The sequence below is a fragment of the Microcebus murinus genome, chromosome 18 (assembly GCF_040939455.1).
Source record: "Microcebus murinus isolate Inina chromosome 18, M.murinus_Inina_mat1.0, whole genome shotgun sequence".
Classification (NCBI taxonomy): Eukaryota; Metazoa; Chordata; class Mammalia; order Primates; family Cheirogaleidae; genus Microcebus; species Microcebus murinus.
Genome location: NC_134121.1, coordinates 15,607,014 through 15,624,039, shown reverse-complemented (window position 1 = coordinate 15,624,039; position 17,026 = coordinate 15,607,014). Strand labels below are relative to the sequence as shown.

Here is a 17,026-nt window from a genome sequence, read left to right as displayed (position 1 = left end):
GTCCCGGAGCCAAAGCCCTGGGATCCTCCTGTGCCAGCCAAGCCTGACTCAGTGAGGGCACTAAATCCATGCCTATCTATTCCATTCTTTCACAGGGGGCCATGTGGACATCTCCCTGTTCCAAGTGGCCCACTTTAAAAAGGAGGGGATGCTCCTGGAGAAGCCAGCCAGAGTGGAGCCACATCATACCATCCTGGAAAACCCCAGCTTCTCCCCCATGGGAGTTCTACTGAGAATGGTCCATGCAGCCCTGCGTTTCATTCCCATCACTTCCACAGTGTTGCTCTACCATCACCTCTATCGTAAGGAGGTCACCTTCCACCTCTACGTGATCCCCAGTGACTGCTCCATTCGGAAGGTGACACTAAGAACCAGAAAGGCTGGGTCAGGGTGGACTAGTGGTAAACACTAAATGCAGACAAAGAGGCCCCAGAGAGGTTCTTGACTAGGATGGGCCTCTTGTAAGAGGGAACCTCTATGTGGGTGAACAGTCCTGCCCCCTGCTCAGCCACAGGCTGGGCTCCTGACTCCCTAATGTCTCCCCAGCTGGGTTTACTGCTCCATCACTCATCTTTGCACAACTGTTTGCAGTCTCTTTCCAGGAGTCAAAGGATAGGAGGGCTCTGTGCCTAAAACCAGCCTTTCCCCATTCTCACTTCTTGCCCAGCAATGCCTTTGTTCCCACCCTGAGGATGACAGAGGCCCAGTGTGGGGCTGTGTGGCTGTGCTTGGGGAGTGAGTGGTGCAAAGGTGGTAGCCTCCACATACAAACACAGAAACACCATCTCCCCTATTCAGACCAGATCCTATGGGGCAAAATCCTCTCTTAATCATTATTCTGGACATTCCTTAGGCCATCGACGATGAAGAAAAGAAGTTCCAGTTTGTGCGAATACACAAGCCACCCCCGCTGACCTCATTGTACATGGGCTCTCGCTACACTGTCTCTGGCTCAGAAAACCTGGAGATAACTCCTGAGGTGAGCATCCCAGTGTTTGCCGCGATCAGAGGGCATGCTCAGGAATCCTTGTGGGACAGGTCTCAGTGCTGCAAAGGGGTGCGGCAAATTCGGATTGGACAGAAAGGGAGTGGGGTATGGGGAAGTAGGAATGCTGCAGAGATTGGAGGACAAAAAGCAGCCTCTGACCCCTCAGAAGGGATCTGAGGCTCCCAGCTGGACCTCAGTGTTATCACAAACAGACTGAGACTCAAAGGAAAAGGGAAAGGGAAAGAGGATCACACTCAGGATGTGGAGATCAATGGGGTTTAACTTGGGGTCACTGGGAAGTGCTTCGGCTGTAGGGAGCTACTGGCCTCCAGTGAACATCCACAGGAACACACCTGCAGCCGAACACGTTGGGTCTGTCACTCATTGTGTCAGGAGTACACACACCAGGGAAAACACAGGGTGTCTCAGTAAAAGGGTGTTAGAAAGAACCTACTGTAGGATTTGGGCCTTAGTTAGGTAATTTGGAGGAAGGTCTAAGGAAATGGAGATTTGCTCTAGATTGGGCATTTTTAGTAAACAGGGACAATTCTACAAATGGGAATCTCAACAAATCTCTCTGGAGAGGGTAAAGTAAAGCAAGCACAAAGCTGTAACTGCTAAACAAGTAGTCCTCGCTCATTTAGCACAGGTGGTATCTTTGGCATTTTCTTGACTGCCCAGTGACCTGTCTGTAGTGGACGTTCTGAGACTGTGTGTGTTTGACCAAAGGACAACACGGCAGCGATGTGAGTCTCAGTCTGTTTGTGATAACACTGAGGTCCAGCTGGGAGCCTCAGATCCCTTCTGAGGGGTAAGAGGCTGCTTTTTGTGCTTTCTCAGTCCACCCTTAGGGTGAAAGGCACATGAAGTCGGGCCACTGGGCATTAATCCTTGATATACAAATCTTCACTATGGCCCACATTTGCTGAATGGTAGTCTGTAGTTGAACCAGGGTTAATCCTTCTTTCTTTCTCCTTTTGTTGTGAGATGAGTCTTTGAACCATCTGACATAACAATAGCTGTGCAGCATGTAAGACTCAGGACAGGGTACTTTGGACAACTGGAACACAGGCAGTTATCAAAAACAAAAGGACTATTAGTCTTAGTAATAGGTCTCCAAACCAGGGGCCTAGATTATGGAAGCCAGTCAATAAAACATATCCAGACTCTGGCTGGTTCTATTTATGAAAGCCAGGGGGATGCAGTGATGTCTTTCTTAGTCAGAAATTCTTCTATTTACAACAAGTATAACTCAACAGAAAGTATTTGCTACAGGGAAAATTCCACCTTGACTAGCCATTAATTTTTATCTGCAAGGTAAGGTAGGGGATAATGAATCCAGCAATCAGTTAAATTCCGAGCAGTAGCTGGGTCTGGGAAAACATACAAGAGAGGTTTGTTTTTCCTACATGGTAGAAGGAAACCACAGGGAGTCAGAAATAATAGAATGAAGATAAGGGTGATCATATCAGTGTTTCAGAAGGTGTCAAAGCAGAATAATGGAAGAAGATTAGCAATAAAGGTACAGGAAAGAGTGTTGAAGAATCAGAAAATGTATCTTATTCCAACATCTTGGGCAGAAGCTATCCAACTCTGAAGTCCATGATTTCTGAAGGATTTCTTGTAATCTTCAATTTAATGTCTCCAGAGGGACTAGATATGCCAGAAATGTCCACGTGCCTGAACCCTTCTCGTCACTGCAGTCTCAGCTTCAATGTCACATCCTCCTGAGTGAAGACGGAGAAAAGTTGATGGACTCAGGGTATATTTTGGTGGTAGAGCCAACAGGACATGGGGGCTTGGATGTGCATAGGAAGGAGTTAAGGATGATCCCTAATTTGGAACCATATACCAAGTTTGTGAAAACTGGAGAAGGAGCATGTTTGGAAGACAGTTGTGAATAAAGAGTTCTGCCTTGGGTATGACTCAGGAAAGGGGATGCATATAAATTTCCTGTTGTTTGAAAGCAGGTCAAGTTTAGGATCCATTAGCAAGATAGGCTTTGTGCTGGAGCAATTAGGGTTTGGATTCAAGATAGGGGAGTAGAGGAAGAAGGATCTGGTTCATGGTGCGGGGAGGAGGATCTGGCTTAGGATGAATGAGCACTACTTTTTAAGGAGGAATCCTGACTTGTCCATGAGGTACCCAGCTGTGTCCTCATCCTTCTGAGTCAGCATTTGTGGGAAATGGAAAAGAGCACTGTCTGATGATGGCAACTGATTTCAGTACAGGAGGTTACTGGAATGTCCCTATGGGATGAAACAGGGTCAAAGTAGTGTCAGATGTGGGAAGAATCTCACTTGAAGGATGAACAGGATGGCAACTCTTTTGTCTCTTCAGGAACTGGAGCTCTGCTATCGGAGCCCCGGAGAACCCCAGCTGTTCTCGGAGATCTACGTTGGCCAGTTGGGGTCGGGGATCAGGTTGCAAATGAGAGACAAGAAAGATGAGACTGTGGTATGGAAGGCCTTGCTGAAACCAGGTAAAACCAGGACAAGCCCAGGGAGCCCAGAGGTTGGGGGAGAAAGGAAGTCAGTGAATATGTGTGCATGTAAGTGTGACAGTGTACATTATCACAATTTATTCATGAGAAGAAATAGCCCAGGGAAGTTAGGTGGTTTTTTCAAATGACTTAACTGTTGTTATGACCAGAATTTAAACTCAAGACAGTCTGACTCTCTAAGCCCTGTGCACCATGGTGTCTCCACACTACCCTTGAATTAACAGATCTTGACATTCACAAGGCTTTTAGCAAAGCTTTTCATGATATTTTGGATGAGGAATGAAAGAATAGGAAGTGTGTGTTGAAGGTTTATGATTATTATTACTAGATGATTATGTGGTTGTACAGATTCAGCCAATTTTGGCAATATCAGACACTCTCCCTTGGAGCATTCAGTATTTTCCAGGTAGACAATAGGGAATCAAATGGTGAAATTTCAGGGATGGAGAAATCCTATAGCTTTAGTCTAGCACCAGTACACCAAGAACCCAAATCCCCCAAACATTCCTTCTAGGGACAAATGTCAGCTGTCATACAAATGGAACTGTTTCTTGAGTTGCTACAAACAGGCTCACAGTGTGGTGGAAAGAGGGTGGGCTTTACTCAGTCATGGCTTCTGTGAACTAACCAGCCCCAGTTTCAAAACTGGGTCAAATCCCACTCTTACACAAAATTACTTAACTCCTTTGAGTCTCAGGGTCCTTATCTATATAACATGAGAATGATAATGACTAACTTGTAGGAATGCTGGAAAGTTTAAATAGACTGGTGTTTGTACATGAATTATGCTGTAGTCCTTAATTAATAGCAGCAATATTATTCTTTTTCCTCATATTAAGCCAATCTCCTCCTCCTCCTGGCAATCTGAATTCTATCCCTTGGAGCTCACAGAAGTCTCTCTCCTTCCCCACGGGAAAACCCATCAGACTCTTGATGTGATCATGGCCTCCATTATGTCTCCTCTTACAGGAGTTAAACATCTCCACTCCCTTCTATCATTCCTCCTCTATTTTGGTCTTTAAATTCTTTGCTGCCACCATGCACAGTAGATTCTCCAGTTGAGAAATGAATCAGGATTGACTCTCGGACTGTGCAGTCAGCCCACAGGCTGTGGAACACCGTCCTCCCTCCATCCAAATGGACCCTGTGCTCCCTGAACCACAGCCTGAACTCCCCTCTCTTTGTGCCCCCGTTCTGCACTGTGAGGTCACACTGAACCTGGGATCTTCTCAGACTCTCAGGCCTTGTTCACACAAACTGCAGTGAACTCCCCGTTTCTCTCCTTTGAAATAAATATATTAAGTCTCCTCTCTCTCTCTCTCTCTCTCTCTCTCTCTCTCTCTCTCTCTCTCTCTCTCTCTCTCTCTCTCTCTCTCTTTGTTACTTGATTTTCCTTCAAGTTCAGTCGTTCTTCCCACGTGCTAAGATTGCTTGATCTTGATTCTTGATTCTGACCATCCAAATCCAGAAGACACATATTTGGTCTGTGCCCGTCTACAAGGCCAAACAAGGACAGGAAAGTAGATTTCTACTCAGAGTAAGAAGATATCAAATAGTTAAAGCTTTACCTAGCAAGGAATTTGGTTAATTCTCCAACAGGGATTCAGATCAGGGAAACAGTAGATAAACCCGAGTCTGCAATGTTTGGAAGAAATTGCTACTGCTCATTCAGATGAATTCTCTCTCTTTATTGGTCTATGTTCATAGCCTCTGGGTCTCAGTTTCCACATATGCATAAGGAAGAGATTCTGAATCAAAGAATCTCAGAAGTGAGTGGGAGCTTGGAAGTGTATCATGTGTGTTAATAACTACTACTGCAACACATGCTCATTTATCTCTGTTTTCCTCCAGGAGATCTCAGACCCGCAGCTACCCTGGACCCTCCAGCCCCCATAGGTCAGTAACAGCTCTTAGGGAGCACAGGAGCCAGTGAGAGTTCTGGGGTGAACTATCTGGTCCTGGACAGAATGAGAGAGAGAACAGAAGGGACTCTACCATTGCAAAGCTCACTAGGATCAAGACCTAGAGAATGGTGTATGTCCCAGGGCAGAATCCCTCCTGATTCCCCTAGTTCCTTCCCACAGAAGTCTTAGAATCCCCCACAAAACTTCAAATGCCCCCATAATGGACCACACTACCATGCCCCACTTGGGCAGAATACCCAGCTAGATGCTGACATGAGGTAAGGCAGAGATGCCTTTCTGATGGTCAAATGCCTTTCCAGAGGGAGAGGAAGCCAGAGATGAGAGAGAAAAGGGCTGGAAGTGGGGGATGGAGGTAGAGTATTTGGTGGGAGCCCTTCTTTGTTCATTGCCAGCCTCACCTTCATCCCCGGACACACCGGCCTTGTTGCACTTCGTAGACCGGTACCGAGAGCAGCTAGTGGCAAGAGTGACATCGGTGGACCCTGTCTTGGACAAGTTGCATGGACAGGTGCTGAGCGAGGAGCAGTATGAGAGGGTGCGGGCCGAGGCCACCAGGCCGGGCCAGATGCGAAAGCTGTTCAGCTTCAGCCAGTCCTGGGACCAGGCCTGCAAAGATCGACTCTACCAAGCCCTGAAAGAGACCCACCCTCACCTCATTGTGGAGCTCTGGGAGAAGTGGGGTGGCAAAGGTGGGCTCTTGTCACTCAGAAGCTGAAGTCTGAACATCTGCTTTTGGATCCTGGCTCTACCTGACTCTTCTTTGTTTCTTAGTTTCTTCATCTGTAAACAAATTGCCATCTGACTTGTCTTCCAGCACTAAAGTGATGGAGCTTTGCTGCTGCTTCTTCTGGGCATTATATGTCCAAGCCCAGTGATGCCACACAGGTTCCAGACTGCCTCCTGTGGCCTTCCCAGGCTGCGGTCCAGGTGAGATAACAGTATCTAAGGGAATAACGTCCATCTGGAGCTGGCAAGAGTCCAGCAGACCTTGCAGAGCTTCGTGTGGTGGCCACAAGCAGCCAAGCCCAGAGCCCTCACTGTCCCATCCAGATGCAAGAAGGTGTAGGAGGAACATGGGACTGTTCCACTCTGGCTGGAGACAGACCATGGAAATGGACACATGTCCCTGGGGAGGCTGAATGGGTTATGAATTGGGAGGGCGGTGTGTGAAGGTTTATGATTTTTCAGTTGTTGTTCTATCCAGCCAAACCCACTCCTGCTGTTGGGAGTCACCCCAAAACCAACAGTAGGGGAATTCTTATAAGGGAGTGCCCCAAGCAGTCCCAAGATGGGGCCAGTTAGATTCCAAAGAAAGAAGCACTGAACAGCAGATTGATCAGTCCAAACCATGTGTTAGTGGAACTACACAGAGTGGGCTGCATTGCACCCTCCAGGCTGTAGAAAAGGGCTGTTCTACCCAGGTGTGTCCACAGCAAGGGGTCAGGTATGCAGTTTACATGATGGTTTAAGGAATTTGGCTCAGAGCAGGGGCCAGTTTCTTTCAGTGTTTGGGGCAACAACCTAGATACCTTGATCAGTGCCTGTGAATATTCAAAGCCCTAGCTTTGGTTCAAGTCTACTGGGAAAAGCGGCAGCTGGATGGGTCAAAGAGCAGTTAAGGCATTTTGTGATTCTCCATCAGGACACAGAAAGAAAGCAGGGGCAACTGGGGGGATGCTACACACCTTGTTGACTCCCTGACTTTTCTGCCCAGACCATGTTGCTCACATGTTCAATAAATTTGGCTGGCTGTGGGGACTTTCCTCTGGAGATCAGAATATTCTTGAACTTTTGTGTCCCAGCTCTTGGACAGGTCCTATAATGAAATCTAGTCCCAGGACACCAAAATTTTGAGAAAGATGTTCTTTACCATCTTTTCATGTGTGTCCCTTGTAATATCCTTTGTAATAAATGGGTAAATGTCAGTGTTTCCTTAAGTTCGGTGACCTGCTCTAGCAAATTAATCAAACCTGAAGAGGAAGTCATGGGTACCACGTTTTACAGTTTGTCATTCAGGTTCACAAAAAGAAACATACCAATAGTTTCAGAAAGATTCTGCTCTTTCCACAACCACGTTCATATCGCACTATTGCTTTGAATTCCTAGGCTCAAATGATCCTCCTGCTTCAGCCTCCCATGTAGCTGGGACCACAGGCGTAGATCACCATACCTAGCTAATTTATTTTTGATTTTTTTTTCTAGAGATGAGGTCTCACTATATTGCCCAGGCTAGTCTTAAACTCCTGGCCTCAAGCTACCCTCCCACCTCAGAATCCCAAAATGCTGGGATTACAAGTGTGAACCATTAAGCCTGGCAGCCTGTCTTGATTTTTTATAGTCATAACCAAAGGAATGACAATCCACATCATGGTTTGCTCTCCCCAACCCATCAAACTCCCACAGTAAGGTCCCAAATCATATCCTATACTTACTACTGTACCAGGGTCCACGAGAGAATTAAGCCCTAAAGCCCAGGCATTCAATATATATAATGAATTAACTTCTTTCCTGTGCATCTGGAATGGTCCTTGTTATATCACCTTTAGGATAATTGAGAAAAGAACCAAATTATTTCCTGTGTTCTTTGGTTAAGATAACCCAGGAGGAACCCAGGAAATTATAAATACCCATATCTACCTGATAAAGCTCTCAAAACTATAACCTCCATGAGCAGAGGTACCTTGTCTGCCTTGGTCAAAGTATATATTCAAATCATACATATTTAAATAACTGAATAAAATGGAGGCTACAGATATTTAGTCAGATTCTCTATTCTATCTAAGAGTTTTCTCTAACTTTCTCTCTCAATCATCTTTTCCTTTTTCCCTCTGTTTTGGAGGATGAGGTCCTTGTCTCTCCTACTGGCACCCATGCTCTTATTCCACCTCATCTGCTCTCAATTCCCATGAAACCTTGCCCCACTTAACATCTCCTTCGTTTTACATCTCCAGGCAGTTTTTCCCTTTCCACCGGCAGTTCCTTCGATATGTACAATTACTTCATTATTTAAATCTCTATTCTTAAAACACACAAACACACACCCCTTGTCGCAACGACACTAGTCTCTCAAGTGACTGTTCCACTTGTATGTGTAACACCACACTTTTAAAATCTAGTCTAGCCAGGTGCAGTAGCTTGTGCCTATAATGCAGCTATTCAGGAGGGTGAAATAGGAAGATTGCTTGAGTCCAGGAGTCCAACACTAGTGTGGACAACATACAAAGACCTCATCTCTTGAAAAGGAAAAAAAGACAGAAAGAAAAAATTAGCCAGGAGTAATGGCACAAATCTGTAGCCCCAGCTACTCCAGAGGCTAAGGGAGGAGGATGGCTTTAGCCCAGAAATTTGAGGCTGCAGTAAATTATAATCATGCCACTGCACTCCAGCCTGGGCAACAGAGCAAGACCTCATCTCTAAAAAGTCAAAACAATTTAGTCTATATATACAGCCTCTATCTATTTACTCCTGCCTTACCGAAACTCTAAACAGGATTTGATGATCATTTAATTGCTGATTTCAATGACCACTGTGTCTCCATCTGACTTCTCTGTACCACTTAGTCCTGGTAACCACCCACCTTCTCATTCATACTTTCTCTAATACTGACTTTTAATACTAATCTTCCTCCCTAGTCTCCTTTTTTAATGAGGTTCACTTGTTACCCCTTCCTCACCCACCCCCTTCATTTTTTCTGTGGCTTTCCTCATAACCTATACTTTTCTCTTTGAGCAGTGTTCATCCTTGATGATTCCTAAGCATTTAACTCCCAAAAGTACATCTATACCTCTGATGTCTTCCGTGAGCTTGGGCCTGTATTTCTAGCTATCTACTAGACATTTCTACATGGCTGCCCCACCAATATTCCACATCAACAGATCTAAAACCAAATTTGCCACTTTCTACTACTAATTGTGCCCTTCTGCTGGTTGCCTAGAGGGTAAACCACATCTACAGGCTCAGAATCCTTTTCGATTTCTTTCCTGCCTCAACCCCAAATCAAATGTTCAGCAAGTTGCTATTTTGCCACCACAGTATTCTCCCATCTATTATTTCCTTCTCTCAGTACCCTCTGACATTTGTTATAATCCCTCCTAGACCAGAGCAATAGCCTACTCCATTGCCTTAACCAACCATCTCCTCATGGCCGATCTATCTTCAGTATAATTTTCAGAGCAAGCTTCCTATAGCACACTATGGATCACAGGATTACTCTATCAAAAACACACAGTTCTACCCACATCATCTAGAAAAACCTGAAATCCGTGGCTGGCAGCAAAGCTTTCCACCATCCAGGCTCAATCTCCTTTTTCAAATCTGTCTCTAAGCAGGATTCACACTCCCATGATACCAGATATTTGCACATCTCACCTATACTACACAATCTTTATCCCTAACCTGCAAAGATTATCCCCCTATTCTAACATCTTTTTCCAAGGCACCATTACCATCTGTTAAAAATTCTACACAACTCTCAAGGATCTATTTGAATGCCACTTTCTTCAACATAACTTGGGGTACAGTAGGGGTGGGGGGAGAGTCCCACATTAACTACCTTTCTGGATGTCTCTGCTATGTGTTATCAAAATATTGTGAATGGGAAAAAGCTAGTACATTACTGTAACTGCATGTTATTTGACATTCTTTCAACAAATATCTACTGCTCAATTATTCTATGATAAGCATTGTGCTAGGTTATCAGTCAGACAAATTGCCCTTTCCTCATGGCATTTGTCTGTATTCACCACTAGACTTTTAAGACCCATAAGGAAAGGAACATTTCTTTCTTTTCTTTTGGACATGCCTTGGGCCATATCACAGTCTTTGGGGCTGTTTTTGCCTAAATCCCCCTCAGAATCACAAGAAAGGAACATTTCTATTTTGCTATAATATCCCCAACAAAATGCCCATTATCAATAACCATAAGCAATAACTAAGGAATAAAAGTATTAAAGAAAAAGAAATTTTTACCAAGGAGTCTTATGTGTTCTGACTAATCAGTTTATGTCAATTCTATGATTCTTTTCAGGCAACATCATAATGAGGCTTCTAGAGAAAGCTTATTCTACATAAAAAGCAGTTACCAGATGAGAGGTGATAACCCCACCCTATTCCTGAGTTCTGGTATTGGTTCTGCTACCAACCAAGTCACTTCTACCTCTTTAGTCCTTAGCCTCCTCATCTATAAAATTAGAGAAAATAGTCTCTATGGTTCCTATAAGTTATATTAATCTTTAGCTATTGCTTTCTATAGGTTAAATACATCTAGAGAACATCACGTATCACTAAGTCATTAACTAGAACCCATCTGAAAGAGAATCCAAAGACTGTTAAAGTAGATTCCATCCATGTGACAGGAGAAATAAAGAGAATATTTAGAAAGGCCATAACATTATTATCAAATTTCTTCCAGACTAACATACAGATGAATGCTTAGATTTCCTCTATGTGATCCTAGAGAACTAAAACCAATGGGTAGAATTTATAGTGGGGCACGTTTCAGCTTAATTAAAGGAAAAATAAGACATTAAAACCAGTCAACACTAGGAGGTACTGAGTTCTTTTTTTGCAGAAGGAAGAAAACTCAGACTCTCACTTGGAAGAGATTCAATTATCTGATGAGAAAACTGAAAAAAAGATACCTTCCTTCATAGCTCTTCCTGTAATTTCAAAGCCCTGACTGCACATGTTTCCTCACTAGTCACCTTCTCAGTTCACATTAGTTTTCCTAAGGCCTATTTCTCCACTAGATCATCAAATTCTTGAAAGAAGAACTACACATCATTTAGTTCTATATTCCCTCCCCCCACACACACACACATTATCAAGCACAACTGTACCCCACCAAAATAAACAATGAATGTTTTAATACTCCCACAAAGACTAAACTCAATTTAATAACTATGTATTAACAAGAAGAGGACATCAAACTTGACTAGATAAAAACCTAGCGTATGATGGAATAGAGATATTTTAGAAATTAAGAGTCCTTAACATTCAAAGGTAGTTCTGTCCACAGGTGCTCAGGTAAGACATAAAAATTAAAGCTATTACACAATTCCAGGCTACTGTGTGTCGGGATACCAAAAGTGATAATATGACTGTGGGGTAAGTGTAGGGCTTTTGTGTTTCAGAACAAATTATCTGGCCGGGCGTGGTGGCCCACGCCTGTAGTCCTAGCTCTCTGAGAGGCCGAGGCGGGCGGATTGCTCGAGTTCAGGAGTTCGAAACCAGCCTGAGCAAGAGCGAGACCCCCTCTCTACTATAAATGGAAAGAAATTAATTGGCCAACTAAAAATATATACAAAAAATTAGCCGGGCATGGTGGCGCATGCCTGTAGTCCCAGCTACTCGGGAGGCTGAGGCAGGAGGATCGCTTGAGCCCAGGAGTCTGAGGTTGCTGTGAGCTAGGCTGACGCCACGGCACTCACTCTAGCCTGGGCAACAAAGCAAGACTCTGTCTCAAAAAAAAAAAAAAAAAAAAAAAAAAGAACAAATTATCTCTGCAAATTCAATGACTGGGAGATTTACAAGTTATAATTAACAAATAAAATGCATAGATTGAATAAATATTAAGACAACTGGCTATCCATTTGGAAAAATAATAAAGTTACATCCCTATGTCATACCAAAAATAAATTCCAGATGTAGGCAGCTTGCTCCAGCAATCTAGAAAGCGCATTTTATGCAAGCTGTGCTGCAGCAGTCCCTCAATGAACTGCGCCCTAAAGAGAGTCATAGCTGCACCCTCTCCAACAAGATCTGAATCGCAGGTCTAAGAGTGGTCTCTTCCAGATTTATTTCTCCCTTGGGTGCTCTGCCTCAAGCCCTGGAAGTGGTGACTGCTCCTTATGTCTGTTCTTCCTGTATTCTTCAGGGTTTCAGTTTCTCTTGGTGGGTAAAGTTAGTAATTCTTTGTATTAAACTTCTCTTATTAAATTTAATAATAAATGAATTCCAGATGGATTAAACTACTAAACATAAAACACTTGGCCAGGTGAGGTGGCTCACACCAATAATCCTAGCACTTTGTGAGGCCGAGGCGGGCAGATCATTTGAGCTCAGTTCAAAACCAGCCTGAGCAAGAGTGAGACCCTGTCTCTATGAAAAATAGAAAGAAATTAATTGGCCAACTAAAATATATAGAAAAAATTAGCTGGGCATGGTGGCGCATGCCTGTAGTCCCAGCTACTTGGGAGGCTGAGGCAGAAGGATCACTTGAGCCTAGGAGTTTGAGGTTGCTGTGAGCTAGGCTGATGCCACAGCACTCTAGCCCGGGCAGGCAACAGAGTGAGACTCTGTCTCAAAAAATAAATAAATAAATAAATACTAATAACTAAGAAAACATAAAACACAAACTATAAAGGTATTTAAAATAAAAAGTTTTTTTTTCTTTAACAAACATGGGGGGTGGGGTGGTCTTCCTCAGCAAGACAAGAAACCCAGAATAAAATCATAAATGAAAAAAGTCAACTCTATATGAAAATTAAAGCTTTCTGTACAAGAAAAAATAGAGTTAAATGACAACCTGGGAGGCCATAATTTGCAATACAGCTCCTCTGTATTTTTTTTTAACATTTTGGTTACATTTTATATCTTTGCCTCTCCCTTGCAAGGGTTAGGTTTGCCCTTCCCCTCCATAGTGCTCACCATATCCCTCAGATGTGAGTCTACCCCCCTAACCCCCGAAACCCTGATGTACACCACCACCATTTGAGCACCATAGTGTTAATCAGTCAGTACCAATTTGACCACCAAGTACATGTGAAGCCCATTTTTCTGATCTTGTGTCAGCTCCTCCATATTAATGGTAAAAGAACAACCCAATGGAAAAATGAGGAACAGATACAAAGAGCCAATTCATAAAAGAAATTAAGGTCGTCAATAAACAAAAAAGATGCCATAATTATCAACACCATAATCCCTAAAAGCCATCAAGTCATCTACTTGCTTGAACCCTTCAATGTCTTCCCCTACAGCACTAAGAATAAAGACCACTCAAGCCAGCCCATACCTGCTTCACATCCTCTCAGTCTCTCTACTCCAGGCACACTGACCTTTCTCCAGTTATCTTACTCATCCTGCTTTCTCCCAAAACAGGAATCCTGCTAATCTATCAGATCTCAGCTCCAGGACTACTTCCTCAGAAACCTTTCCTAACCTCCCAGAATAGGTCAAAGGCCTCAAATACAGTCTTTCATAGCATTGTGTATACCTCTCACAGTGGCTCAGACCAAAAGCCTTTTAGTAACCCTTGACTTCTTTCTTTTTTTTGCATACCATATTCAATCCATCAGCAAATCCTGTTGGCCACACCTTCAAATTATAGTTTCTACTGATATATCCTGGTCCAAGCTCCATCATCTTCTTCCTGTACCCATGCTTTCTAGCCCCTCTATTACTCTACTGCCAATCCAGCTGTCAGAGTGATTTCTTAAAATATATGTCAAATCACATCTTTCCTCTGGTAAAACTATTTCAAGGGTTCCCAATAGTGTAGACAAATCCTTATAATGTTTCTAGGGCCCCACAAAATCTGCCGATCACCCCAATCCCATTACCTCTGACCTCATGTCCCAGTACTCTCCTTCCCTTGCCCCCATAATATCATTCCAGCCACACTGACTCCATACCATTCCTCAAACATGCAAGACATACTCCCTCAAGGCATCTGCAAAAATGGATCCCTGTGTCTGAAACAGTCTTCCACCAGATATCCTCATGGCTAACTCATGTTATCTCCAAGTTTTTGCACAAATGTCATCTTCTCAATAAAGCTATCATGACCACCCTATATAAAACCACCCCCACCTCTTTCCTTTACCCTGTTCTACTTTTTCTTTTATCTGTAACACTTAATCACCTAACAATCCATATCAATTGCTTATGTTTGTGCTTTAGTATTTGTTTCTTCCACACGAGGGCAGGGTTATTATCTGTGTTGCCCACTGATGTATTCCAAATACCTAGAACTGTACCTGACAAATAGTATACATTCATATTACTTGAGTAAATAAATAATTTTGTACTTGTCTGTGGGATTATCTAATTAACAGATAAGTGATTCATCTAGGAACAGGAACTGGGTCTGGTGTTGTTCACCATGTCCGTACTACATATTAGCGTTGGGCTCAGCGTAGATTACGCACAAAAATATTGTTAATTGAAGAATACCACTTTTTAAAAAAAATATCTATCAGAAGACACAAATTTCAAACTGACATCATTTGCATTTTGTAAGATTGTAGTAAAAACCCACCCTCTCATATCTTGTTGGCAGGTATGTAAATTGATGCCTTTTTTGAGAATAAGCTAGCAATGCTATTAAAATTTAAACCACTCAGAACTCACGTCCTTTAATTCAGCAGAAGTAAAAGAGTACCTGAAAAATATGCACAAGGACAAACATTATAGCACTGTTTATAAAAAAAATGAAAAAACTGAAAACAATCTACTTTTCCATCAACAGGGGAATTTGCAAATAAATCATGCATGGTACATGCATGTGATGAAACAGTCTCTTAACAAGAATGAGGCAAATTCTTAACACTGACCTGGAAAGTGGTCCATGATCTAGTAAATGGGCCAGAAGACCCTGGCATCACATGATCTGGATTTGAATCCTACTCCCCTACTTACCAGCTGTACAATTCCAGGCATGTTTCTTTAACTTCTCTGTACCTCAGTTTCCTCATCAATAAAACTGGAGCAGTAATATTCCAATAGTACCCACCTCACTAATATGAAGCTTTCCTGAGATACCACCTACAGTGCTTGTACCACATTACATGGCTATATAACCATTGACAAGTACATAATAATGACAGCTAACATGTATTAAGTGAGACAGGCAAGTTGCAGACCTGTATACACACGGCATATCTATATGGGAGTAAAAGGTAGCATACCTATGTAACTATAGGAAAGAGTCAACAAGGACAGAAAACTTAATAGTAATTACCTCTGGCAGATGGGGGAAGACATACTTCTACTTTTTAAAATATTGTGCATATCTTATAACAGAGTAATTATACAAGACAGTATTTTTTGAATAAAAAAGTAATGATCTCTGGGAGGCCGAGGTGGGCGGATCATCTGAGCTCAGGAGGTTGAAACCAGCCTAAGCAAGAGCGAGACCCCGTCTCTACTATAAATAGAAAGAAATTAAATGGCCAACTTATATATATAGAAAAAATTAGCCGGGCATGGTGGCGCATACCTGTAGTCCCACCTACTCAGGAGGCTTAGGCAGCAGGATTGCTTGAGCCCAGGAATTTGAGGTTGCTGTGAGCTAGGCTAACACCACGGCACTCACTCTAGCCTGGGCAACAAAGCGAGACTCTGTCTCAAAAAAAAAAAAAAAAAAAAAAAAGTAATGAAGTAAAAATCAGAGGAAATGCTTCTAAGATGTAGTTTAACTTAAATTAAAATAAATAATAAAATTTGAAAAATTTTACATGTCTTTGACTTCTCAAGGCAAACAGACTAATCAACTGAAATTTGACTACTAAAATTACCTTTAGTCTAAACTAAGTAAACTATAGTACACTATCAAAAAAACCAAACTTTTTCCAAAAAATGTACAAAATAGGAATTAAGTGGTAGGGCCCAGGGCCCACAGATAGCCAATAACCAGCCATTAGCTTCTGTATTATGCTTGCTTGCTTGCTTAGGAGAGTGGGAAATTTTCAGTTGACCCTTATCTGACTCCACACCCCCCACTCCATACCCACCATCCTGACTCTGCTAGTGTGATTAAGTTTAGAAACTAAGAAGAAGGGCAGTGGTGCATGGCACAACTGCCTACAAAATACAGCCTCTAGGCCAGGGTCAAAGCGTCCTGGACCCCAGAGCCACCTGACATGCTTCATGTGCCCAGCAAAATGTGCTCTGGTTTAGATCATAGGATGCAGGATGTAATTCAACTAAGATTGATGTTGGCCATAAATTAGGATACTTCAGAGGTGTCCTCTCGGCTAAATCTTAGCTACAGCCGGTGACTCCTACAAAACCCATCTCAAGGCTCCAAAGCCCCCCCATTGTGCTAAAACAAGATAAGATTGTAAGATTAATGCTTTCTCTTGCTTCTGTAAAAGTGCTTGCTAATCAGATTTTTAGAGTGTGTTTTTTGCCTTTAAAAGGGGCCGTTTTTCCATTCTCACTACTACTTTCTGAACCTGCCTCTCTGCAGAACAGGAATAGTCCTGGCCAGTAAATAAAGACTCACAATTTGGCCCAATTTGGTTTCTAAGGTGGTCTTTTCTCACACTTCGGACTATAATATTAAGGTGAATTAATAAAAGGAAATCATTACATTTAATCCTGTCAATTTACAAACAAATCTGTTCTTTTCTTCATCTATCATACCTCCATGAAAAACAGAGCAAGGTATGTCAAAAAGGAAAAGAAAACAATGTCATAAAATAAAATGCTGTCTAAAATGGGATAAAACAAAGAGTCAAAGATAATGCAGTTATCTTTTCCTGCCTGTTTGAAGCAAAGAATTCTGTAATAGTTTTTTTTAAAAAAGTCAGCAGGACTAGGAAATTCAAGAGTGCGTAGGCCGGGCGTGGTGGCTCACGCCTGTAATCCTAGCACTCTGGAAGGCCGAGG

At 42.7% G+C, this 17,026-nt stretch overlaps 1 protein-coding gene across 1 annotated transcript in view; it reads left to right on the top strand.

Annotated features, from left to right (window-relative positions):
* The window catches only part of NLRP1 (NLR family pyrin domain containing 1), a 46,536-nt gene extending 38,292 nt beyond the window's left edge, over positions 1-8,244 (top strand). The window contains exons 12-16 of the mRNA XM_075994214.1: positions 96-358; positions 854-979; positions 3,329-3,470; positions 5,343-5,387; positions 5,809-8,244. Coding sequence (XP_075850329.1) covers positions 96-358; positions 854-979; positions 3,329-3,470; positions 5,343-5,387; positions 5,809-6,131 — 899 coding nt within the window. The 3' untranslated portion in view covers positions 6,132-8,244. The remainder of the gene's footprint in view (positions 1-95; positions 359-853; positions 980-3,328; positions 3,471-5,342; positions 5,388-5,808) is intronic.
* The last annotated feature ends 8,782 nt before the right edge of the window (positions 8,245-17,026 follow it).